This window comes from Oreochromis aureus, linkage group 9 (genome assembly GCF_013358895.1).
Source record: "Oreochromis aureus strain Israel breed Guangdong linkage group 9, ZZ_aureus, whole genome shotgun sequence".
Classification (NCBI taxonomy): Eukaryota; Metazoa; Chordata; class Actinopteri; order Cichliformes; family Cichlidae; genus Oreochromis; species Oreochromis aureus.
In genome coordinates, this window is record NC_052950.1 from 34,916,363 (window position 1) to 34,941,221 (window position 24,859).

The window sequence follows — 24,859 nt, forward strand, 5'->3', positions numbered from 1 at the left end:
TCTCTAAGGGAGAGGCCAGCCACCCTTCGGAGGAAGCTCATTTCTGCCGCTTGTATCCGCGATCTCGTTCTTTCGGTCACTACCCACAGCTCGTGGCCATAGATGAGGGTAGGGACGTAGATCGACCGGTAAATTGAGAGCTTCGCTTTTACACTCAGCTCCCTCTTCACCACGACGGACCGGTGCAGCGTCCGCATCACTGCAGCCGCAGCACCAATCCGTCTGTCGATCTCCGGCTCCCTTCTCCCATCACTCGCTGTAACTCCCTCCAAGTTGAAAAACGGACACAAGGCGTTCTTGATTTTTACTGGCATTTATTGCACACAGGTGCCACCAACGATGCCGTGAGAACTATACAAACAACATAGAATAATCAATTTCCACAATAAATTGTTCTCATAGAGAATAAACAATAAAGCACATTATTAAACAAGATAAAACACTCACAATTTTACATTTACAAATTACACGTGACCACCATAAACTCAACAGTTCAGTTACAAACAAACATCTTATTTCCCTATCACGACATAAACACACATTGCATACCTCATTGGCCGCATTAACTTGCAGGGGTTAATGAAAACACATCTTGCAGTGTCACTTCTTTTCACAGCTGGAAAACTTCGTTGCATGCGTCTGCATAGCTCTACCACCGAGTGACAGAAGAAAGCATGCTGCCCTCTATCAAGTGTGGCGTGCAACTGAAAATACTGTCAACCCCAAAACAACAGACTGAACATTGGTTCCACCCTGGAAACATTCTGTAAACCATTTAAATGTGTATTTTTAAACCCAACGATGTATACATTAAATCTGATATATTAAAATAAAGTATTTTTAACTTATTTATTGCAACTTAAACCATGAAATTATCTTTAACTGCATGACTGCTGCTGACGGCAGCCACACTCCCACCAAATCACTGCTGATTTTCAACTGAACCTCATTGCAAAGGAAAAAATAAGTGTAAATAGTCTCTTGGGCCAAACACAAGTTACAAAGACAGGAGTTCTGAACTATTCAGCTTCAAGTAGGGTAACTGTTTTGTGGATGAGTCTCTCAAGACACACTGGCTTATTAACTCTTTTTCCTTGGTCATCCAATGTCGCATCACTGATTAGCAGCTCGAGTTTCCTAATGATTCCATCCTCACTAGGGTACACCTTGGTTACCTTGGCCAACTTCCACTCATTTCTGGGTAGACTATTATCCATCAGCATCACAATGTCATTGATCTTGGCATTTCTCTGTGTTTTGCACCTTTTTCCTCTCTGCTGAAGATTCAGCAAATATTCCCTTTTCCATCTGGTCCAAAATTCATTGGCCAGGTATTGCACCTTGCGCCATCTTTTTCGAAGATAAAGGTCTTCCTTCACAAACTCACCAGGTGGTGGTAAAACCACTGAAGACTTCATGGTCAGGATGTGATTTGGCGTAAGAGGCTGTGGACCAGTGGGATCATTCAACAGGTGAGTTGTTAAGGGCCTACTATTTATGATCGCCATGACTTCATAAAGGAAGGTACGCAAGGATGAAGTGTCAAGTCTTTTAGATGAATGATCCAGAATGGATGTCAAAACACTTCTAATCGTCCTGATCTGCCTTTCCCAGGCCCCACCCATATGGCTGGCAGATGCTGGGTTCATGACAAACTCACAACCTAGTTGTCTTAGGCTTTCTTGGTCCATTTTCTTTGCAGACTCCAAGAACTCTCGTCTTGCTCCAACAAAGTTGGTGCCCTGATCTGACCGAAGCTGTCGGACACTTCCACGTATGGCGATAAAGGTTCGAAGAGCATTAATAAAGGCATCACTGGTCATGTCGTCGAGAAGCTCTATATGCACAGCACGAGAGCACAGACATGTGAATAGCAGACCGTAGCGTTTAAGTTCCTTTCTTCCTTCCTTAACGTAAAACGGGCCAAAGCAGTCCATTCCACAATAGGAAAAGGGAGGCGATGTTCCAACTCTTTCACGCGGTAAATCTGCCATTCTTTGTACTTCAGCATTCCTTCTGAATTTCCTACATTTGACACACTTGTAGATGTAGGAAGACACTGCGTGACTACATCCCAATAGCCAAATGCCATTTGATCGCAGCTCATTCATAGTCATCCCACGTCCCTGGTGATGAACCTTTTGATGGAAGTGTTCAATCAGTAACCTTGATATGTGGGTTTTGCTCGGCAAGATCGCTGGATGTTTGATGTGTGGGTGTAAATCTGCATGCTTCAGCCGACCTCCCACTCTTAGCACACCCTTTTCATCCAAGAAGGGATTCAGTTTGTACAGCCTATTTGCACGATCTCTTGTTATTGTCTCCTTCGATTTCAGATATTTGATTTCTTTGAAAAACAGTTCGCTTTGGACAGTAGCTATGATGAAAAGCTATGCCTCTTTCCTCTCCTCAAGACTGGTGACTTCGTTTGTTCTGCCCATCAGACCCTTGAGCTCTTTGACACATCGCATGAGTCGTGCAATGGCTTTAACTAGCCTTATCCAGTTTGAGAACCTTGAGAAATGATTGAGCAACGAATCTTCTGTGGTCAGTGTCTTATGGACAAAAGTCTTACGAAGTTCTGGATCTTCAGCTCCCAACTCTCCCGCCTTAATGTCATCAGCAGGAAGTTTATCCTGCCAGAGAAAATCTGGACCGGTGAACCAGTTGGAAGTAATTAGTCCCTTTGCTGTCAGACCCCGTGATGCATGGTCAGCAGGATTGTTCTCAGAAGTCACATATCTCCATTGGTCTGGATTAGAACCTTCTTGGATACGCTGAATGCGATTTGCCACAAATATGTGAAACCTTCTAGCATCGTTGTTGATGTATCCAAGAACAACCTTCGAATCTGTCCAGAAGAATTCTTTGGCTTGAACTTCCAACTCCCTTTTAAGCAGCTCACTCATTCGCACGGCAATAACTGCTGCTGATAGCTCAAGCCTGGGTACTGTGGTGACCTTTGTAGGAGTCACCCTGGCTTTGCCAATAACTAGAGAGCAGTGGACTTGGTTTGAGACACTGATTGCTCTCAAGTAAGAACATTCACCGTGCCTTTTAACACTCGCATCTGAGAAATGATGCAGCTCATATCTTTCAACTTTCTCAAAACCTTCTGGAAGATGACAGCGCTGAATTTTGATGTCAGCCAGGTTCTTTAAATCTAACAGCCAAGACTCCCACCGTGGTTTGAGCTCTTCTGACAGTGGCTCATCCCATCCAACCTTGTCTTGACACATCTGTTGGAGTATTTGCTTTCCAACCAGAACAAATGGTGCCACAAAGCCAAGAGGGTCATAGATGGATGCCACAGTTGATAAGACTCCTCTTCTAGAAAGTGGGCGTTCTTCCACAATCACTCTAAAATGGAACTGGTCTGAAACAATGCACCATTTGATTCCCAGAGCTCTCTCAATTTGGGACTCACCAAGATCCAAGTCACGATTTCGTACTGAATCTGCACGTTCACTCTCTGGAATGGATGCAAGTACTTCATGATTGTTGGAAATGAATTTGTGAATTCGCAGTTTGCCAGCACTGCAGAGTTGCCTTGCTTCCTTTACTAACTTGATGGCTTCCTCCTTGGTTGCGACACTTGTGAGCCCATCATCCACGTAAAAGTTTCGTTCAATGAACTGAATGGTTGTTTCACTGTAATGACCATGTCCTTGGGCAGCAACATGTTTCAAGCCAAAGTTTGCACAACCAGGGGAAGAGGCAGCTCCAAATAGGTGCACTCGCATGCGATAGACTGATGATTGAGCCTGGAAGTTTCCATCGTCCCACCAGAGAAATCTCAAGTAGTCCTGGTCCTCTGCTTTGACGTGAAACTGATGGAACATACGCTCAATATCACACATTATAGCAACTTGTCCCTTGCGAAAGCGGCAGAGAACACCTATCAGGCTGTTCGTTAATTCTGGTCCAGTGAGAAGGTAATCATTTAATGACACGCCTTCATATCTTGCTGAGCAGTCGAACACAACCCGTATTTTTCCTGGCTTGTGTGGGTGATACACCCCGTGATGAGGAATGTACCACACAGGACTGTTGTTAATTTCTCCTATTGGGACCCTTTCTGCATCCCCATTTGTTATGATTTCACTCATAAAGGTCGTGTAGTCCTTTTGGTATTGTTTGTCTTTTTCAAATCTTCCTTTCAAGCATCGAAGCCTGTGAACTGCACATACCTTATTGTCTGGGAGATTTGGTCGATCTTTCTTGAAGGGAAGCGGCATTTCACAGTGACCATCTGCTTTAATTTTGATTCCTTCTTCCATTATGGTTAGGAAACGCAAATCTTCCTGGGATAATTTAGCATCCTCCACTCTTCTCTCACTGAAGTCAGACTCAAGCATCCTCAGCACATCTGGTGGTGAAATGAACTCCTTAACTTGGGTTCGACATATGTATTTCACTTCATTTGTGAGCTTCTTAGATGTCTGGAGATGAGGTTTCACTGACTTCATGACAATCTTGTGACTGCTTCCTATAGCATCACCATAGTCGACACACGGGCTAACACAACCAACTATGCTCCATCCAAGATCTGTCCTTTGAGCAAATGGCTCATTGTCTTTACCTGGGACAACCTCTCGGGGTAGCAAAGCCTGTGGACAGTTGTATCCTATGAGAAGTCCTACATCACACTCAATCAATGGAGCAATTTCCTCAGCAAGATGCTCTAGGTGTAGCCAAGCTCTTGCCGTTTTTGGTGTAGGAATGTGACTTAGATTGGCAGGGATGAACTCTCTTGAATAGGTTACAGGGAGAGAAATCTTCTTTGATGAATAGAAACCTCTCACCTGCAGTCCAACTAACCTTTGACTTGGGATGATTGTATTTCTGGATGAAAGTGTGGAGAGTTTTAACTGCACAGCTTCCCCTTTCATGTCCAGAGCTTCTGCTTTATCTTGCATAATGAATGTGGTGTCGCTTTGGTTGTCAAGTAGTGCATATACAAGAATTTCATTCTCTGGGTTACTCGATGCAGATAACCAAACTGGAACAACTGTGGAGGAGTACATGCTGTCCATACCTTGCACTACTCTGTTTGATGTAGCTTCATTTGATGGTTCAGGGGTGTGTTTGCTCTCTGTTCTTTCCGTTGACATAGCATATTTTGAGTTTTTTACACTTTCCCCATGCTCATCACTGCTTTTCTCTCTTCTGGTTGCTCTTTCGCGATCTTCATGTAAACATGTTGGGTGTTTTTCCTTACATGTTTCACAAACACTCCTCCTTTTGCAGGTCTTTGAATGATGTCCTGGTTGTAAACATCCAAAGCACAACTTCTTTGTCTGGACAAATTTAACACGTTCGGCAACTGGTTTTTCCTTGAATTTCCAGCATGTCTGAATACCATGATTGCATTTTTCACAAAAGGTGCATCTCTTGCGTTCTACATTCTCTTCCAATTTGCTCACAAACACCTTTGCACCAATGTTTCGAGTCTTTGTTGTCTTTATTTTTTCAACATCATTGGACTTCAGGGCATGAAGAGAGGTTACTGGATTGCAAGCTATTTTTGCTTCCTTTGTGATGAATTCCACAAACTGACTGAAAGTAGGAAACACATTACACGTTTCTTCTATTTCAATCACCTTCCTATTCCAACTGGTCACCAGCCAATCTGGCAGTTTTGTTAGAAGTTTTTGATTTTCATCACAATCGTTCAATACTTCCAGACTCTTAATCTGGGACATTGCAGCCTGGCAGCCTCTAAGAAAGTCTGAAAAATCCCTCAGCTCAACACTGTCTTTGGGTCCAATTTTGGGCCATGCTGCAAGCTTATCCTTGAAAGCTTTAGCTATCACAAATGAGCTTCCAAATCTTTCTTCCAGGATATCCCATGCTGAGTTGTAAGCTGCATCCGTTCCCAATAGGAAATAACTTTCAATGGCCCTTTTTGCAGGTCCACCAACATATTTACGAAGGTAATAGACCCTTTCATTTACTGGAATGTTTTTCCTGCCTATTAGGGTTTGAAATGACATCTTCCAATCATTGTATCTTAGTGGGTCTCCCATGAAGACAGACGGTTCAGGTGCTGGGAGACGGCTTACATTAATAGACTCTGCTATTGCTTCAGCGAGGACTGTGACACTATCTGCTTGGTGTATCACAGGATGCTCATGTGGACTCCTTATAGCTCCTGGAGATCTATGTTGCTGAGCTGCGTGGTTATGAAGTAACTCTGTTATTTCCTCATCTGAGCTTGCATCTTGTTCATAAACTTGGAACCGTGCTTTTGCCGCACTTAGCTTCTTAACAGTCTGTAAGCGCTCTATTTGTCTGCGCTTCTCTTCCAGTGCTTTCTTTCTTGCCACATTCTCTTCCTCTTGTAATGCAATCCTCTTTCTATCCTCTTCTTCAAGGCTTTCAAGTTCCTGTTGTTCACATTCTATCTCCTGCAGGACCTTTAATGCAGCTTGTGTGGCAGCCAGCTCTGCTACGGCCTCTTGTCTCTTAATGGAGAAAAGGCTTGACTTTCGTGACTTTATGCTGGAACTGCTTGCAGAGCTTAAACTTCTTTGAGAGCCCTTACCTTTGCCTTGAGAAGCTGAAGATGAAAACACTGAACTAGACTTAGGCCAGACTAAATCCTCTGTCTGAACATCTTCGTTATCTTTATTCTGAAGATAAGTGGTTGCATTGTCCAAGATTATTTTAGATACCGCGTCACAGGTGTCTACTCTACGACGGATCTCACTGTCTGGGGAAGCACATTTGCGCAAATCTTCATATGCGTTTTTCACATTTGCTGATGCACAACTTAACTTACACATCAAATCCTTAACAACCTCAACAGAGGGGGCTCCCTTTATCATTTTCTTAGCTTGCTTGGCGGTTACTTTCCACTTATCATAAGTTGTAGTGAAACGATGCTGAAGTTTTCTTGACTTATCATCATGCAGTTGCTGAGCCTTTTCAGTAAGCTTTCGAGATCTCTGACTTCTTCGTGGCTCCTCTTCACGTGACTGCTGTACATTTGTGGCACTACTACCCTCAAGTAAGTCACTATTCTTAGTTTCAGATTCACTCATTTGATCCATTTTGCAATGTTTACTTATTACTTGGCACAAAATAAATTATAGCTATACCTTTAACCTTGCCTTTAGGTGAACTTGTCCAAAACATTAACAATGGATAATACCTTCAAGATTTACAACACCTTAAACCTTAATAAAATATCTAAATAAATACCATCTTGAGTCGCGTAAATATGGTGAACTTTTTCCGAATACCAACAACACATACAACGCAGCACTTAATTCTACAACACTTCTAGCATCCAAATAACACAAATAGGTAAATGACTTCACCTATAAAAACTCTTAATTGGACAGAACCATGAACTTAGAAAGAAAATATGCAGAGCACCAGATTACTTAAAGTTTCAGTTCTTACAGTGTTCCTTTAAAGCAGTTGACAAAATTGATCCACTTCTTAACATTTAACTTGTTTTAAATGTATCACTTAAAGGATCATCCACGTAAACTTCAACTGCTTGCTGCTTAGGTTACTGGCGTATGCACAGTCTTATCTGTATGATGCTAGAGTGCGATGAATTTCTTCTTGCTCAGTGGATGAAAGGCACAGCTCCTCGTCTCCTCGCCTCATGTCGAGCAGACTGAGTTCTCACTGTAACTCCCTCCAAGTTGAAAAACGGACACAAGGCGTTCTTGATTTTTACTGGCATTTATTGCACACAGGTGCCACCAACGATGCCGTGAGAACTATACAAACAACATAGAATAATCAATTTCCACAATAAATTGTTCTCATAGAGAATAAACAATAAAGCACATTATTAAACAAGATAAAACACTCACAATTTTACATTTACAAATTACACGTGACCACCATAAACTCAACAGTTCAGTTACAAACAAACATCTTATTTCCCTATCACGACATAAACACACATTGCATACCTCATTGGCCGCATTAACTTGCAGGGGTTAATGAAAACACATCTTGCAGTGTCACTTCTTTTCACAGCTGGAAAACTTCGTTGCATGCGTCTGCATAGCTCTACCACCGAGTGACAGAAGAAAGCATGCTGCCCTCTATCAAGTGTGGCGTGCAACTGAAAATACTGTCAACCCCAAAACAACAGACTGAACATTGGTTCCACCCTGGAAACATTCTGTAAACCATTTAAATGTGTATTTTTAAACCCAACGATGTATACATTAAATCTGATATATTAAAATAAAGTATTTTTAACTTATTTATTGCAACTTAAACCATGAAATTATCTTTAACTGCATGACTGCTGCTGACGGCAGCCACACTCGCGAACAAGACCCCGAGATACTTGAACTCCTCCACTTGGGGCAGGAACTCATCCCCGACCCGGAGTGGGCACTCCACCCTTTTCCGGCTGAGAACCATGGCCTCAGATTTGGAGGTGCTGATCCTCATTCCCGCTGCTTCACACTCGGCTGCGAACCGCTCCAGTGCGAGCTGGAGGCCTTCACCTGATGAAGCCAACAGAACCACATCATCCGCAAAAAGCAGAGATGAGATTCTGAGGCCACCGAAGTGAAAGCCCTCCGCCACTTGGCTGCGCCTAGAAATCCTGTCCATAAAAATTATGAACAGAACCGGTGACAAAGGGCAGCCCTGGCGGAGCCCATCACCCACCGGGAACAAGTCCGACTTATTGCCGGCAATGCGAACCAAACTCTTGCAACGGTTGTACAGGGATCGAATGGCCCGTAGCAATGGGCCAGACACCCCATACTCCCGCAACACCTCCCACAGGACTCCCCGAGGGACACGGTCGAATGCCTTCTCCAAGTCCACAAAACACATGTAGACTGGTTGGGCAAACTCCCATGCACCCTCAAGTATCCTTGAGAGGATAAAGAGCTGGTCCAGTGTTCCGCGACCAGGACGAAAACCGCATTGTTCCTCCTGTATCCGAGGTTCGACTAACGGACGAACTCTCCTTTCCAGCACCCTGGCATAGACTTTCCCAGGGAGGCTGAGGAGTGTGATCCCCCTGTAGTTGGAACACACCAACTAGATCAGATTTAAATTACAAAACAAATCTTACATAAAACATTTTGTAATTATAAGGATAATTACATAATATATATTAGATATAATGTAAAACAGTTGTTTTGTTTTAACTTTAACATCATAATTTGATTGGTAGCAACGTTTACCACTACAGTGTGCCAATCTCTCATAATTCCTAGACATGTCAGTCAGGTAGGAATGAAGTAAGACATTAATAGAAATAAAGAGTTGTATGTTGACATGTAGCCCTTTCCTTGCTTAAATCATTGTTGATATTTATGAAAAATTAACCTGTGATAAGACAGCATATCAAGATAGAATATGCTAGATAGAACCATATAACTAAAGATGAACCAAACTGTTCACAATTTTATCTCTCAGATTTAAGAAAGGCTGGTGACCCCTGTAGAGTCTGACAGCTGCGGGGATTATATACAAATATTCAACTATACCAGAATTAAACCAGGTGTAAATAAAAAAGGAGAGTATCACTACAAAGATTACCAACAGTGGGCCTCATACCACAGTGTGATATCAGCAAACACCGAGAGCATACACTGATGACACCACAGCCATGCTATCATTGCAACCACTGATAACAGCAGAAGACAAATTAAATCGGGACTTGATGTCGAGTATCACTAGAAATATTATAAACAGTCGTCTCCATACCACAGTTTGCTATCAGTAAACACCGACGGCATTCACTGTTAGCATACCACATCCATGTTAGCAGTGTATGAACGGATGGTTTAGCATACATTAGCACAGGTATCAATAAAGGACTGCCGTATTAAACACTTTTACTGACCTCAGGCAGATGGACAGACGCTCTGCAGGTGGGATTGAGCGCCTGTAGTTGGTGTCTCGGCGGGCGATCCTGGGACCGACGCGGGAAAGCAGGTCCTCAAACTGGCCGGGTGACATACGGTGGTATCGCTGGAATCGGCCGTCATCTAGGCGCAGCTCCTGGAGCAAATGGTGAAACTCACCAAACTGCTCACGCCTCTGGAGGAGCTGATGGACCCAGGTACGGCGAGGACGTGTTTTACGCCGCTGCTCTGCTCTCCACAGTAGATAGTAGTGATGTGTCCTGTGTGTCGAAGCTTCGAATCGCGCTTCGGGTAATCTCGGGGGGTGAAGCGCGTATCGAGGCTCGCTTTGATTACGTATGCAGTGACGTTCGAGGCTTCGCGGGCAGTCCGTACCACGTGACTGATTCGGGAACTGGTTCACTGGTTCGCGCCAGGTTCGAAATAAAATGGGCAGCAAAACACAGCTGATTCCCCCATCACATTGTGTTGCGGAATTGGATTGTTTACGTGCTACATAGTTACTTGAGCATTTCTTCTTCGATGGAGCCTGCAAGGAAGAGATTTGTTTTCTCTTCCAATAAAGTATGCACACAGTAATAAATATCACAAATGATAAGTACCATAATATAAATAAACAACACTACAGATCCTGATTTATGTCTTTTAGTTTATTAAAAAGTGAAGCACCACACAGTTTGTGTCATTATCCAGATGTACATAAGCATGATTACACAGTTATAGGGGCGGGTTTTGATTATCGATTAAAATCGATTCTCGCTTGGAAAACGTGATATTGTTTAATTAAAATCCTGAATCGATTTTTAATATAACTTTATTTTGCCCGAAATGCCAGAATCTCAGGTTAAACCTCACAAAAATTTCAACAACCACCAAACAGCTAAAACAGTAAGTGACAGCAGGTACACGGATTCTGCACAAAGACGCAAACACAAAGCGCGGAACCGCTGACGGATCAGAATCAGTGAGATGTCGCCTTTCTCACCCGACGACACGGACACGGTCGGGGCTGAAAGGACAGCTCACTGATTCTCATGTGTCGGCGGGTCCGCGCTTCGTTTTTACGTCTTTTTGCGCTGATTCTGACGCTGCAGGTTTTATTTCTCTCCAAACAATATTGACCGAACCAGCAGCAAAAGAAGATCCAAACTACGCTTCACATAAACATCGTCATGAATTCCCTCTGACTTTTGCTGTTTTGCTTCCACCACGATAAAATCACACTTCATGCACAGCTCTCTCTCCCTCTCTCTCTCTGTACTTGAAGAACAGTTTCCCGTCTAAAAATCTGTTTTCTGCATTACTCCCTTGCTTGTTACGCACAAGTCTACTGTTGTTTACGGTGCTGTCAGCCGCTGTTTTTTCCTTTTACTTACTACCGAAAAGAAAACCTAATTTCTGCTGTTCAATAGGCTACCAAACAAATTTAAACTTTTTAAAATTATGCAAAATTGCAAAACGCTTAGCCGTGTCTCTAAACCTCTGTAACTTTGCTTTGCTTCATTCAGCAGCATCAGGTAATGTTCATATGTTGATGAATGGTTTTCTTTCGTTTTTGATCTGCTGCAGAATATTTTTATAAATCGTATTTCTGTTTTATCCTTAGCTGCTTTGACACAAAGGCATCTGCTGTGATGCTCACACCTTTGATAAAGTCTCGCAAGTGTCAGCTTTCTTTTTATAGATATAAAAATATAGAAATGTACTGATCCATGATCTGAATTATAATATTTCTGACTGAGGCACAATTTCCCCTGATCGAATCCTGGATCGAATCGATTCTAGAAATCAGTGACAATAGCAGGCCTAACAGTTACAAAATCATATCAAAACTCTGTCCTGATAGTTTCCACTTTCTCTTTTGTATCAGACATACTGAGACAATATTTGGGATAAATAACCACGAAAACAATCTATTTATTCAGTTTAGAGGTTTACACATCACATCATTATACAGGGAGTGCAGAATTATTAGGCAAGTTGTATTTTTGAGGAATAATTTTATTATTGAACAACAACCATGTTCTCAATGAACCCAAAAAACTCATTAATATAAAGCTGAATGTTTTTGGAAGTAGTTTTTAGTTTGTTTTTAGTTTTAGCTATTTTAGGGGGATATCTGTGTGTGCAGGTGACTATTACTGTGCATAATTATTAGGCAACTTAACAAAAAACAAATATATACCCATTTCAATTATTTATTTTTACCAGTGAAACCAATATAACATCTCCACATTCACAAATATACATTTCTGACATTCAAAAACAAAACAAAAACAAATCAGTGACCAATATAGCCACCTTTCTTTGCAAGGACACTCAAAAGCCTGCCATCCATGGATTCTGTCAGTGTTTTGATCTGTTCACCATCAACATTGCGTGCAGCAGCAACCACAGCCTCCCAGACACTGTTCAGAGAGGTGTACTGTTTTCCCTCCTTGTAAATCTCACATTTGATGATGGACCACAGGTTCTCAATGGGGTTCAGATCAGGTGAACAAGGAGGCCATGTCATTAGTTTTTCTTCTTTTATACCCTTTCTTGCCAGCCACGCTGTGGAGTACTTGGACGCGTGTGATGGAGCATTGTCCTGCATGAAAATCATGTTTTTCTTGAAGGATGCAGACTTCTTCCTGTACCACTGCTTGAAGAAGGTGTCTTCCAGAAACTGGCAGTAGGACTGGGAGTTGAGCTTGACTCCATCCTCAACCCGAAAAGGCCCCACAAGCTCATCTTTGATGATACCATCCCAAACCAGTACTCCACCTCCACCTTGCTGGCGTCTGAGTGGGACTGGAGCTCTCTGCCCTTTACCAATCCAGCCACGGGCCCATCCATCTGGCCCATCAAGACTCACTCTCATTTCATCAGTCCATAAAACCTTAGAAAAATCAGTCTTGAGATATTTCTTGGCCCAGTCTTGACGTTTCAGCTTGTGTCTTGTTCAGTGGTGGTCGTCTTTCAGCCTTTCTTACCTTGGCCATGTCTCTGAGTATTGCACACCTTGTGCTTTTGGGCACTCCAGTGATGTTGCAGCTCTGAAATATGGCCAAACTGGTGGCAAGTGGCATCTTGGCAGCTGCACGCTTGATTTTTCTCAGTTAATGGGCAGTTATTTTGCGCCTTGGTTTTTCCACACGCTTCTTGCGACCCTGTTGACTATTTTGAATGAAACGCTTGATTGTTCGATGATCACGCTTCAGAAGCTTTGCAATTTTAAGACTGCTGCATCCCTCTGCAAGATATCTCACTATTTTTGACTTTTCTGAGCCTGTCAAGTCCTTCTTTTGACCCATTTTGCCAAAGGAAAGGAAGTTGCCTAATAATTATGCACACCTGATATAGGGTGTTGATGTCATTAGACCACACCCCTTCTCATTACAGAGATGCACATCACCTAATATGCTTAATTGGTAGTAGGCTTTCGAGCCTATACAGCTTGGAGTAAGACAACATGCATGAAGAGGATGATGTGGACAAAATACTCATTTGCCTAATAATTCTGCACTCCCTGTAATCACAGAGCCTATTTCACTTAAATCGTCCACTTGATGGCGCAGTAGAGCAAATGAATCATCACAGTGCTTCGAACCATGAGTCGACCAGTTGGATGGAAAGCTTCAGCTCATCACGAGGCTTCATCTCACCATCACTAGTAGATAGAGAAGGCTGACTCTCTCTTCAAGCTCTAGCTCGACAGCTGCCATCTTGCAAAGATACCATCTGGCACACCTTCCTCCCACATCCCTCCCACATTTCTGGTTCACGCGCGTGGAAAGATGCAATTTTGAGGCCCGTTGAGGTGCGAATGTGCACGCGTCAAATTAGGGGCGTTTGGGGCGTTTTCGCTTGCCTCTATCGCGTTCGGTGTGAACGCACCGTAAGCTTTATCACTCTGACTTTCCCACGCTGTCAAACTCTTTGTGTTATCACTGGTCTAGTTCAGCCTTCACCAGACCAATCAGCATTCATGCCCCATACTTTAAATCTAACCTTGCATCTGTCATTGGCCTTTACAGACGCCTTTGTGCAACCCACCCCCTCCTCTTCTTTGCCCCTCTTCACTCAGGCTCCATATAAACCACCTTCATCTCCACCATCAGGATCTAGGCTCTGGGGGGTCCTGCTCTAATCCCTTTCACAGCTGGGGTCCGTTCTGCCAAGACAGACCATCAGAGGCTAACTGCCAAACACGTCTATCTAAATTATGTTCATCAATAATTCTGTCTTTGACAGAAAAAGAAACAGAAATCATATAAAGTGAGATTAAATGTATGTCACATTGTCCGTAGTTGGTGCCTGCACATATTTCCTCTTCCTGTTGAAGAAAGGTGTAAATCCTCCTTTATTAAGACTTTCTGTGAATCAAGTCAAATGTAGTCATGATGATCTCTAAGGTTGCAGTACAGCAAACCTGGAACAAATGCAAACTGGATTATAGTGAACCTTATTTTTATAAAACCCATATTTTTTTTTACTCCTTTACATTATTTGACAGCTTTAGTTATTTTCCAAATCAAATTTAACCCAACATCCTGACTCATCCTAGCAGTCCAGTTAAAAGTCCACATCGACTCATCTACTGTTGAAAACATGTCTTACTTTAATCAAAAAACTCTTTCATTCAGTTGAATAACAGAAAACAAAAACTGCAGCTCATACAACTGCTCTCATAGCTTACTTAGGTTTAAAAAATTACAAATTTCAAAGGAGAGAAAGAGTTAAAAAAAAATGTTTTTAAAAAACGCTACCATAAGAAAAACTTACTGGTGTTATCAAAATTGAACAAAACATTGTGATGCACAACACACATACTCAGTCCCACCGTCGATAATTTCTTCAGTTCAGTCTATACTTTTACAGATACAAAAAATGCACATTAGATTTCCACAGTTGAAATTTTGTGCCCAGCATTTGTTTTGAAGTGTTTGATGATGTAAAGATGGTGGCAGCATACGGGTGTGCCACAAGGCCACATTAATGGGTTGTCGAGTGCAACACTTGCATCTTTTCATCACTGCTGATTACCTGCTAAATGTGTTTATTGCTGGAATTTCAGCTAACAGAGCACAAATGAGAAAAAAAATATTACTTGTAGGATTTTTATCCCCCAAGATCATAACGAATTGTATGTAATTTCACAAAACAAATAGGTTAACACCTGAATTCACATGAGTAACAGAGTTCAGGTATTTGCAGTGTTTCCTTTCACTGCAAGCTTCTCTGTGACGTCTCTGACTGAAGTGGGGGCAATCAATAGTTTCTTTTTGTGCTGATGGAGACTCAGCTGGTGCTTTAAATGTCCTCTTTAGTCTCTTTTCAAACTCCAGGTCTGAAAGGTGAAGCCAATGCAAAGTGCCCTAAACCTATAGTTTTTCTTGCTTGCCACCAGGGGGCGATAGTTATGGTTGCAAAAAAAAAAAAAAAAAACATAAGCTCCTGCGTAAATATCTGTCTGCCTTGACCTCTGTAAATTGTTTCCTGGAGAGTTAATGGGCTGTTTGCTCAAGGTCATAGTGAATGAAACATTAAGCCAGGTTTGTGGACTTTAAGCCCAGACAAATGGGAGGTTGCACCATAAATTCTGTGCCAAGTGATGTGGACCCATCTATTTTGGGACTTCTGTGGAAATAAAGGAGCAGTTGAAAGCGTCTATTAGGTCAACGTTTTACATTTTAGAACTGAACGGTTATGGCTTATTTTGAGCCAACTATCACACTGGCTATACCAAACTTGCTTTGTGCACTCCTGTGGTAAGCAAACGTGTGTGTATATATCATGTGTGTGTATAAGTCAATGGATATTCTTCACTGGAAAAAAGACTTTATGAAGAAAAATAATCACATCATTGAAACAAAAAGGTAAAAATATGGAAGGAAACAAAATTCTTATTGGGAATTCCAAATAAAGTAACCAACAGCAGCCAGCTGTTAATGGAAATCATTAGCATGACTTCGATGCAGGTGAGTTGGAAGAATTGTGGTCCAATAACTTCATTTTGGATCCAAGGTTTTCCATCGAGGGAACACCTTCCTAGGATTCGTGACTATTCTCCGGCTGATAATGTCATAACCTGTGGAATATACTTCCATTATCCACGTGTCACCAAAGAAAATGATTGTATAACCTGATGGTATAAGGCAGGGGTCCCCAATCTCAGTCCACGAGGGCCGGTGTCCCTGCAGGTTTTAGATCTCACCCTGGGTCAACACACCTGAATCACATGATTAGCTCATTACCAGGCCTCTGGAGAACTTCAAGACATGTTGAGAAGGTAATTTATCCATTTAAATCAGCTGTGATGGATCAAGGACACATCTAAAACCTGCAGGGACACCGGCCCTCGTGGACTGAGATTGGGGACCCCTGGTATAAGGAATACGGTAAAAACTGATCAAAGAAAAGGTATCTTACTTTAATGCTGAGGGTGGAGTCTAGAATTTTACGTCCAGTCCCTTACTGTTGGTTCTCATGCAAGCATTTCTAAAAAGAAATTTTAAAAAAGAAGCCAAGTGTTTATGAACTCTCAACGGAGCAAGGCTACAAAAACACAAACCATCAGCTCATCTCACTTGCAGAAGTACAAATAAAAGTAAAGATGGCTAATATGTGATTGCTATTGTGAAATATTTAAAATAATAAAAGTCAAGTGACAGAGGGGAGCAGAAAGTTGATGATGCATGAAGCAAGGATATTGAAAGTTGATGAGTGAATACCTGGGGTCATCATTCAAAGCATCAAACAATGAACAAGAGAGGTGAAGAAGAGAGCGTGGGGAGGGTGAAGCAAGTAAAGATGAGTGTTAGGGGTCATTTGTAAAATAAGGAAGCAGCAACAGTGCAAGGGAAGGTTTACAAGATGGTAGTACGGTCTGCTATGATGTGTATTTTACAGATGGAGGTACTAACAAAAAGGAAAGAGGATGGACAGGATTAGAAATGAGTGAGAAACAAAGAAAAAATTAGAGAGGCGGGGCTGAGATGGTTTGCACATGTGCAGAAGATGGAAAGTGAATATACTGGCCAAAGCATGCTGAAGATGGAGCTGCCAGGAAAGGAGTAAAACCTCATGGATGAAGGTCGTAAAGGAGGACAGTGGGCTGGTGTGACAAACGAGGATGGTAAAGAAAGGGTGAAATGGAGGCAGATGACTAACATAAAATCTTATCCTGAGTAAAACACAGAATGAAGGTACTTGAAGTAATAAAAGTTAAGATGTATTAATATGTATGCAGCGTAGTTATGTAGTGGCAGATCATTTGTGATTTCTGGTCGTAACAAAGTTTAAAAAATTTGTTTGTAAATGTCCGTCGGGTGTAGTGGTTAACAAATTCACTTGGAAAGCAAACAGTCTGTGGGTCAGTTCGAGCCTTGGGGTAACTGCTGAATCAAACATGTTGAGCTTCTTACTGAGGCTCCTGAAGCAGTTTCTTTAATTTAAATGCGAATATCTCTGCTAAATGTTTGTGTGTAAACAACGCATATGATTTTAGGCCAAAAAAACATTTTACTTTTTCATTTCATACATTTTGGATGTCAGGTTGTACAAGAGTAGTGCACATGTCAGGTCAGATGTTTTTTCCCTACTTCTAGTTTTTAATATTAGAGTAAGAGAGAGGACTTAAGGGGAGGATGCAGATGCAGGCCAAATAAGGTGATGTGAGGTAGACGCAGAGAGAGAAATAACAGATGATCTAAAAATAGGTGAGGGAAGACCAGACTTTATACACAAACGGGGCACATTGAAGCCACGTGAATGCATCGAGACCAGGGAGACAATCAAAGAGGAGTACAGTCAGATCGAAGATAATCAGGAAACTCTCAGGGAAAGGGCTTTAAGCATAGGAGCTGCTTTTCACTGCGTATTTATATGTAATCAAGCTTACTTGATGATTTTATTCTCCAATTTAAAGTTTAACGGGTCCTGGTTGTGATTCATCAGCAGATAAAGAATCGTGGAAAACTCCGCCGCATCAATCTGAAGGTTATCACTGAAAGACAGGGTCAGTCTGTCAGTTCAGTTTAAAGAGACAAATGTAGTGTAGCTGCGGGACAAGTAAAGAAGAAGTGTGCCTCATTTCTTTAAAATTATACATTTTTTAATGGCAGCCATGCCTCAATCTGTAAACAGTTGGAGATAGGGCTGTTCAATATAATGATATATATCAGATGATGATATAAAAACGTCTATCATTTCATTTTACGCTGTTACGGCGGCTGTTACAACCTATGTCTAAAAATGTATAGTTTCATGCATCAGTTAAAACACTCGACTCTAGGTCCATGACGCCCAGCTGGAAACACTTCACGGAAGTCGAGCTGCCCAAGATTCACAGAATTTACAGAAAATGTTACATTTTTGTGATTTATATCGATAAGAAAAGCGCCTGGACGTCTTTGAGTTGCTTCTTTGAGTTGCTTAAGCAATTCAAAGAAGTCCAGACGCTTTTCTTTCCAAGCTCCGTAGTATACGATGATCTGGATGACTGAGAACCTTCACAGACATATTCCTTAAGGGTGTTTTTATTCTGAGATGGATCAGGGTGGCTTTGCATGATTCACAGCTCATAATAATCCTTATTTATCTTATAGTGGATTTTTGTTTAAATACCAACCAGTCATGTGAATAAATACCGTAATTATTGAAGTATGTTTGGCATATGAATTCAGATTTACACTTTTAGCCCTTTTGCACTCATGCACTTTTACTCTCACTATGTTCATCTTTCAAACTATCTCCAACTAGGACTGTGCAACATGACCAAAATCTCATATCTCGATATTAAGACATCTATCGTCCGATAACAATATAAATCACAAAAATGTAACATTTTCTGTAAATTCTGTGAATCTCGGGCAACTCAAAGAAGTTGAGTTGCCCGAGCTCCTTAGTCCACCCTTAAGGAAGCACACATGGAACAATAAGCTTGTTACAGTAACATTAAATGGCCTGCATTGTATAGCGCTTTACTCAGTCCCTAAGGACCCCAAAGCGCTCTACACTACATTCAGTCATTCACCCATTCACACAGACATTCACACACTGGTGATGGCAAGCTACATTGTAGCCACAGCTGCCCTGGGGCGCACTGACAGAGGCGAGGCTGCCGGACACTGGCGCCACCGGGCCCTCTGACCACCACCAGTAGGCAAACATGGGGTTAGTATCTTGCCCAAGGATATTTGGCATGCAGCCAGGAGACAGCCTGGGATCGAACCACCAACCTTTTGATTAGTGGCTGACCTGCTCTGCCACCTGAGCTACAGCCACCCATGTAAGTTGTTACATGGGTCTCACTTTGTAGGTTTGTGGTGATGGCTGAAGTCTGCACTGATGAGGCGCTCTGTGAAACTAGAGCAGCTGGTCGCTCCAGTCTCAGGTATGTGCTGATCTGTGATGCTTCCAAGATGGCATCCATCACAGGGCCTCATTTTGGCACGGCCAGAAAACCTGAACGAGATCAGCGAGACAAAGAAAGGTGCGTTCAGTAAAACTGTGGCTCACTGGCAGAGGGCCAGGCACATGATTTAAATCAGTAAGAATACCACAGCGTGGAAACACATCATTACAAGCATATGATCTGCACTGATGATGTTAATCACATAATATCATTGGATCACTGCCTCCTCAGTATGTGGATATGTGCAAAATGTCCCATTAACTGTTCATATAAACAATTTCAATTAAAGAAAAGTTGTCTTTTGTTTATCTATTTTCTGTAGCGATTAATATTTTATAATAATATTATGAATACTTAATACTAATAATATAATAATATTTTATATTTTAATGATAATAACATTTTAATAACAACATAATAATTTTTTAAAATCTTTTATCACTTGCTTACACAGTTTGTAAGTCTGTGTGCTTAAACTGATCTGGTATTTGAAGACTGGTATTCAGTCACATCTCTATAAATAGTAACACAAAGACTTCACTACTCTCAATCCTACAATAACAGACTCAGAAGGTTTTTTTTTTTACCTTCCTGGATGATGTCATGCAAACATGCCACACAAGAACACATTAACCCGGTGCAGAGGATTTAACATTTAAGAGGCCGTTTTCCTTTTTTAACATTTGTACAGTGAACCTGAGCGCCGATTGTTTTAGTGATGCATTCATGCAGAAACTTCCAAGATTTTGGCAGCGTACCCATGTCAACATCAGTCACCACAAGGTGCTTTATATTGTAAGGTATACCCTTCAATAATACATACAAAGTAAAACCCAACCATCATATGACCCCCTGATTGTTAAATCAGATATATATTTACACATTTTTTGTGTAAAATGATGTTTGAAGTTATGCCAACAGTTTCCTCTTGTGTTTGAGAAGTCTTCTAACATTGGTTTAATTTAATCATGAGATGAATTAACTAAAATGCGTCAAAAACACAAATCACTGATTAAGTTATTAACAAAGCCCAGCTCTCAGACTGAATCCCTGTATACATGGTAGCATTTCTGTTACACCACTATCGCTCAAATGGTCTTAGATCATCAGGTCGGTCCTTCTGGTTGTTTAAGGGTTAAATATAAAAGCTTAAGTCATCAACAACATCCTTTAAATCGCTTCTAAACACAAAAACCCAAAACATTTTGTAGACTTGTAATGCCACTTATTTATTGCCCTTATATTATTTTTATTATGGTAATAATATTAATCACTTTATATTATAAACAAAGATGCTTACACTGTAACACTTGAAGCACATTTTATTCTTATCTACAGGCCAGTACTTTGCATGCCTGCACTTTGTTGTACTGTGTTTGGTTACTCAAGCAAACGGAGCTCTTTCTCCACCACGGCTCACGTAACACATAAAAAGCGCTAAACAAATAAGCACGCCTGGCTTTTTTTCCTTTGTCATTCAGACTTTATGTAAATTCTCTGTGTTTGTCCAGCTTTAGTAATCGTATCCTCTACTGTTTGAAATTTTCCACTCTAAAGCACTTTTTATATATATTCCACAATGCACATAAAACGCTTAAGGAAACATTTGCAGGTGTTCCAGTGTCCATCATTCTGTGTGGGAAACAAAAGGTCAGACCTGACTGACTTTAGTTTTGAAGAAATAAACAATAGTAATATAAAACATGCACGATGGGTCAACTTGGTGGGGAATATTTTCTGAACTGCTGTAATGTTGCATTTCCTCCACTTCAGGCTGAGTTAAATAAATAACAGAGCTGATCAAGCAGAGGCCTGTGCTGCGAAGCTGGATGTGGGGATTAGAAAGATAAGAAGATACTGTCCCCACGTAGTGCACAGATCTGAATATTGGGAGCACTTTGTTTTACTAGTAATCTGAGATCTCATTCTGACACACATGACACACATAAAAAATCCCAAATATCTTTGAAATCCAATCCAAGCCTGACAGCTGTTCACAACTTTGTTTGATCTTCTTTACTATTTCCTAACACTTAAAGACCAAACCACTACTTGTTTCATAAGGAAGAATAACCAAATTAAAGCTCTAGTCTGGAGATTTGTCATGCAGAGATATAGTGGGATTCTGTCTGGAGAGAGGTCAGCCCCTACTTTCGATTTTTGAGTTGTCTCTTGTGCAGCCTGAGCAAGTCCAAGCTACACCTAGACAGGTCCCAACTAATCAATGTTTGGAAAATAGCATCACTGTTCTTAAAGGTCTTAGTGCAAAGATAATAAGCAGACCTGAATTTTTGAAAACAAGCCTGAAGTTTTTGTCTTTAATGGATAAAAACTAACAAGAAAAACAGATTTTTAAGATGAGCTTTATTTCTCATATTTTTTCCTGTTTCTTGTCCACTTAATATATGGCCCTGAAACAGGGAACCTGCTGCCAACACTGTCTCTGTATTGTGAATGCACTCATAGCCCTCAGCTGGTGTATTGAGCTGGAATCCACAGTCATGTAACACACGAGGATAAGTTACAGTCAGTGAGGCGTAATAGGGAAAACAAACCCTGGGTTGTTAAAAGTGCTTTGTTGTACGGGGCTCTGCATCAGGTCATTTCTCACACAATGCAGTGTTCCTGTTTTCTACGTGTTTTTCTCTCTATTGCTTCTCCTTGACACACATGATATTCACATACTATGACGTTGTAGATTTGTACTGACAGATTATCCAAAAATAACTGACACTTACTCGTGAGCTCAGAGCTTCTCGGCCCTTCTAGAATCTGAAGTTTTGCTGATAATCCAGCCTCAGTAAAACATGCAATAAAAATAACAAAACCTGCTTCTTTCGGCCTTATTGTGATCTGGACTGCAGCAAGTCAACTTACCCTCTGGTGTTGTCTGGACTTCAGCTTCTCCTCCGACATCACAAAGCGAAATCAGAAATGTTTCAGTGTTTCACTGCCATCAGCTCTGCTCAACTAAGAAAAAACTGGTTTGTTGACACTTGAGATTCTTGATCCTTTGCCAGATTATCTTTTACTCAATGTCGCTCCCACAGTGCTTGTACAGAAGGTAGAATTTCAATGTGGAAATCAGCCAAGTCTCCTCCTCTGATAGGCCTCAGTCTGTGCCACTGAGAACAGGTATGCTGACGTTAAGAGAACTTTCCATTTGTTACATCAGAGAGAGAGAAAAATGATCTGTCAGACGCCTAACAAAACTTTGTAGAATTAGTCAAAGGGGTTTGCAAAGAAAAGCGTCTGGACTTCCTTGAGTTGCTTGAAGACGTTTCACCTCTCATCCGAGAAGCTTCTTCAGTTCTAAGGTCAAATGGCCGAGAGTCCCAGAATTGTTGTAGAATTGTTTTTCTTTTCTTTTACAAAATTAAAAGTAGAATTTCCAGGTTTTGGAGACCCAAACTTTTTCTTTGAAACTTTGAAACGACAGATGTGAAAATACAACCATAAATCAGTGCCAAAACACGTGGAACAAAAAGACAATAATACACTCATGCACAATAAATCAATCAATACATTAAATAAACACAAGAAATTCCAGTGGACAGTTTCTTTCTGGGAAATGGAAAAGGACAAGTAAGAAAACTTTCAAGAATATCAAACATCTTATTCATCGTCACAGGAAGTGCTAACGTTTCGTCTGCTTAGTGCGTCACAGAGTCTGGACTCAACACACATTGTTTTACCCACAGCCTCTAAAAAAGATTGCATTGTGTTTTCAATCACACAAATACAGGATTCTTCAAAACCTACAAATATTTGTCCAAACAGGCAACAAATATTTCGAGAAGGAGTAAGATAACCAACAGCTGGAATCCAATTAGAATAATGTATTTCCTTCAAGCCCTTGCTCCCTTCCCTCTGTATCTGTTCTGCCGACTTAAAAGTGACTTCGGGAGAATCTGTAGTCCACAGGAAAATCTCAGTTTGTACATAGTTTGGGTCTTTCCAGAAACTTTGTACATAAAGAAACAGTGCAAAACATTACTATAGATTGTTGTTTAACCCAAATGATGATCTCACAGCCAAAGTGGCCGAGGAACCACATCTTGGTCACACCAGCCCTTTTCCACCCTGAGGATGTCCAACGCCATCCTAGTCTGGACTGTCAAAGGTGACGTTAACGCTGACTGTTCTGACATTCCTGTTTATTACATTTCCTGGTCAGATTAGCCAACCCTTCCATACTAGAATAAACATAATCAACATAGTCAGCATTATATTGAGTATTATTTCAAAATATTATAGATTCAAACCCTCCATCCTTATGTGGTTTGCCAAATTATGTTTATCCAGAACTCCGTTCTGTCTCTAAATGTTTGAAGAATTTTTCATGTTTGGTGTCAAATTTTAAGAATTTGACCAAAAGTGGAATTAATGGTGTTATCACCCCCATCGGGGCTTACCTTTCCCACTTTCTGTGATATTCTTCCCTCAAATATTTGCAATTACCCTCCTTTGGTGGCGTAAAACTGTTGGTGTGGTCAAGTCGGTGCTGTAAAAACAAAAGCTCAGGACTGAACAATTATCAGCCATGTACTTCATACAAAATTTGCATACATTTGATTTCATATTGATCCTCTGAGTGTAATGGTACATTATAATTCGAATTTATCAAAACTAAACACAATAGTTTTCTCTTTCTTTAGCTTGCTCTTGTTCTTGTGCAGTACCACATCCTATCAGATGCCCCTGTCGGTTATACTCTACTTTTTAAATTACTGACTATTTCAAGGGAGAACCTAAATCACGTGGACCAGTGTTTGTTATTACATATCTCTATTTTTATTGTGACAAGTCTACCATTCCCCTGCTATTCATAGATATTGTTAAAGTTTTTGGCTTTCTCCTCTGTAAAAGTTAATTGGCTTTCACAGTGGCCTGCTATGGTTATTAGTAACATATTCCAGTCATGAGTAAAATCAAACGCGTTCTCCACTGTAGCATTTGACATTCCCAACAATATAAGTGATACCTTAATCAAACACAGCCAATAAAACACAATTTTCTTAATACAAACATCAGTTTGGGGGCTCAGCCCTGGCGCAGGGTGCCTCTGGTGCATCGACCTAACTGGGGGACTCTTCAACTGGCAGGGAGGTTGTTCCATCCTTGCAGAAGTCCACTCTGCAGGTGGGGGAGAGACACAGGAGAGGTGGAGAATAAACCTAACCTGGGTGTCTGTTGTCTTGTGTAGTCTGGAGATGATTGAATGTTGGGGTGGGTATAGTTTCCTCTGCGGTGGGGTGGGGTGGGCTTCCCCAGGTCCTGTGGGGCTTAGCGGTGCTGCTGCTGTGGGCCCCGATCGGGATGGGCCTGGGCTCCCTTGCCTTGGTGGGTACTAGGGGACGGGGTGCCTACTGGGGTCAGCCGGGGAGCTGGCCCTAAGGAGGCATCTTGCCCTCCTTCTTTCCTCCCCATCCCCGGCTGCCTCCCTCTTCCCGCTCCACCACACCCACCCACACAGGTAGGGCCTTGGGGTGCGGGTGTGTCACCAGGGTGCAGGGGAGGCATTCCCCCCCCTCTGTCCCCTTCTGGCCACCTGTGCCTCAATTTTATTTCACAACTTAGACATCCACATTAT

The 24,859-nt window shown here is 41.5% G+C and overlaps 1 protein-coding gene and 1 long non-coding RNA gene across 4 annotated transcripts; both read right to left on the minus strand.

The window, feature by feature from the left end:
- Window positions 1-263: 263 nt before the first annotated feature.
- LOC120442073 lies at window positions 264-8,341 on the minus strand. 2 transcript variants are annotated; one of them, XM_039617831.1, is made up of 3 exons: window positions 7,938-8,341; window positions 550-7,739; window positions 264-351 (listed from the first exon to the last, which is right to left on the minus strand). In XM_039617831.1, exon 2 carries the CDS (start codon window positions 7,053-7,055, stop codon window positions 2,391-2,393), a length of 4,665 nt encoding a protein of 1,554 aa, XP_039473765.1. In that variant the 5' UTR covers window positions 7,056-7,739; window positions 7,938-8,341; the 3' UTR covers window positions 264-351; window positions 550-2,390. The 2 variants fall into 2 exon arrangements, with proteins under 2 accessions (XP_039473765.1, XP_039473766.1); XM_039617832.1 differs by lacking the exon at window positions 7,938-8,341 and having other exon boundaries at window positions 550-2,390.
- A 5,873-nt stretch (window positions 8,342-14,214) lies between these two features.
- LOC116314113 lies at window positions 14,215-24,473 on the minus strand. 2 transcript variants are annotated; one of them, XR_004198999.2, is made up of 5 exons: window positions 22,144-24,473; window positions 19,164-19,316; window positions 17,752-17,856; window positions 16,281-16,349; window positions 14,215-15,939 (listed from the first exon to the last, which is right to left on the minus strand). It is a non-coding gene; the product is annotated as an uncharacterized LOC116314113 (long non-coding RNA). The 2 variants fall into 2 exon arrangements; XR_004199000.2 differs by having other exon boundaries at window positions 19,091-19,316.
- Window positions 24,474-24,859: the final 386 nt, after the last annotated feature.

What these genes read in the sequence shown, in the direction of transcription:
- LOC120442073 (XM_039617831.1), bottom strand. Translation starts at nt 7,055, where the DNA reads ATGGATCAAATGAGTGAATCTGAAACTAAGAATAGTGACTTACTTGAG.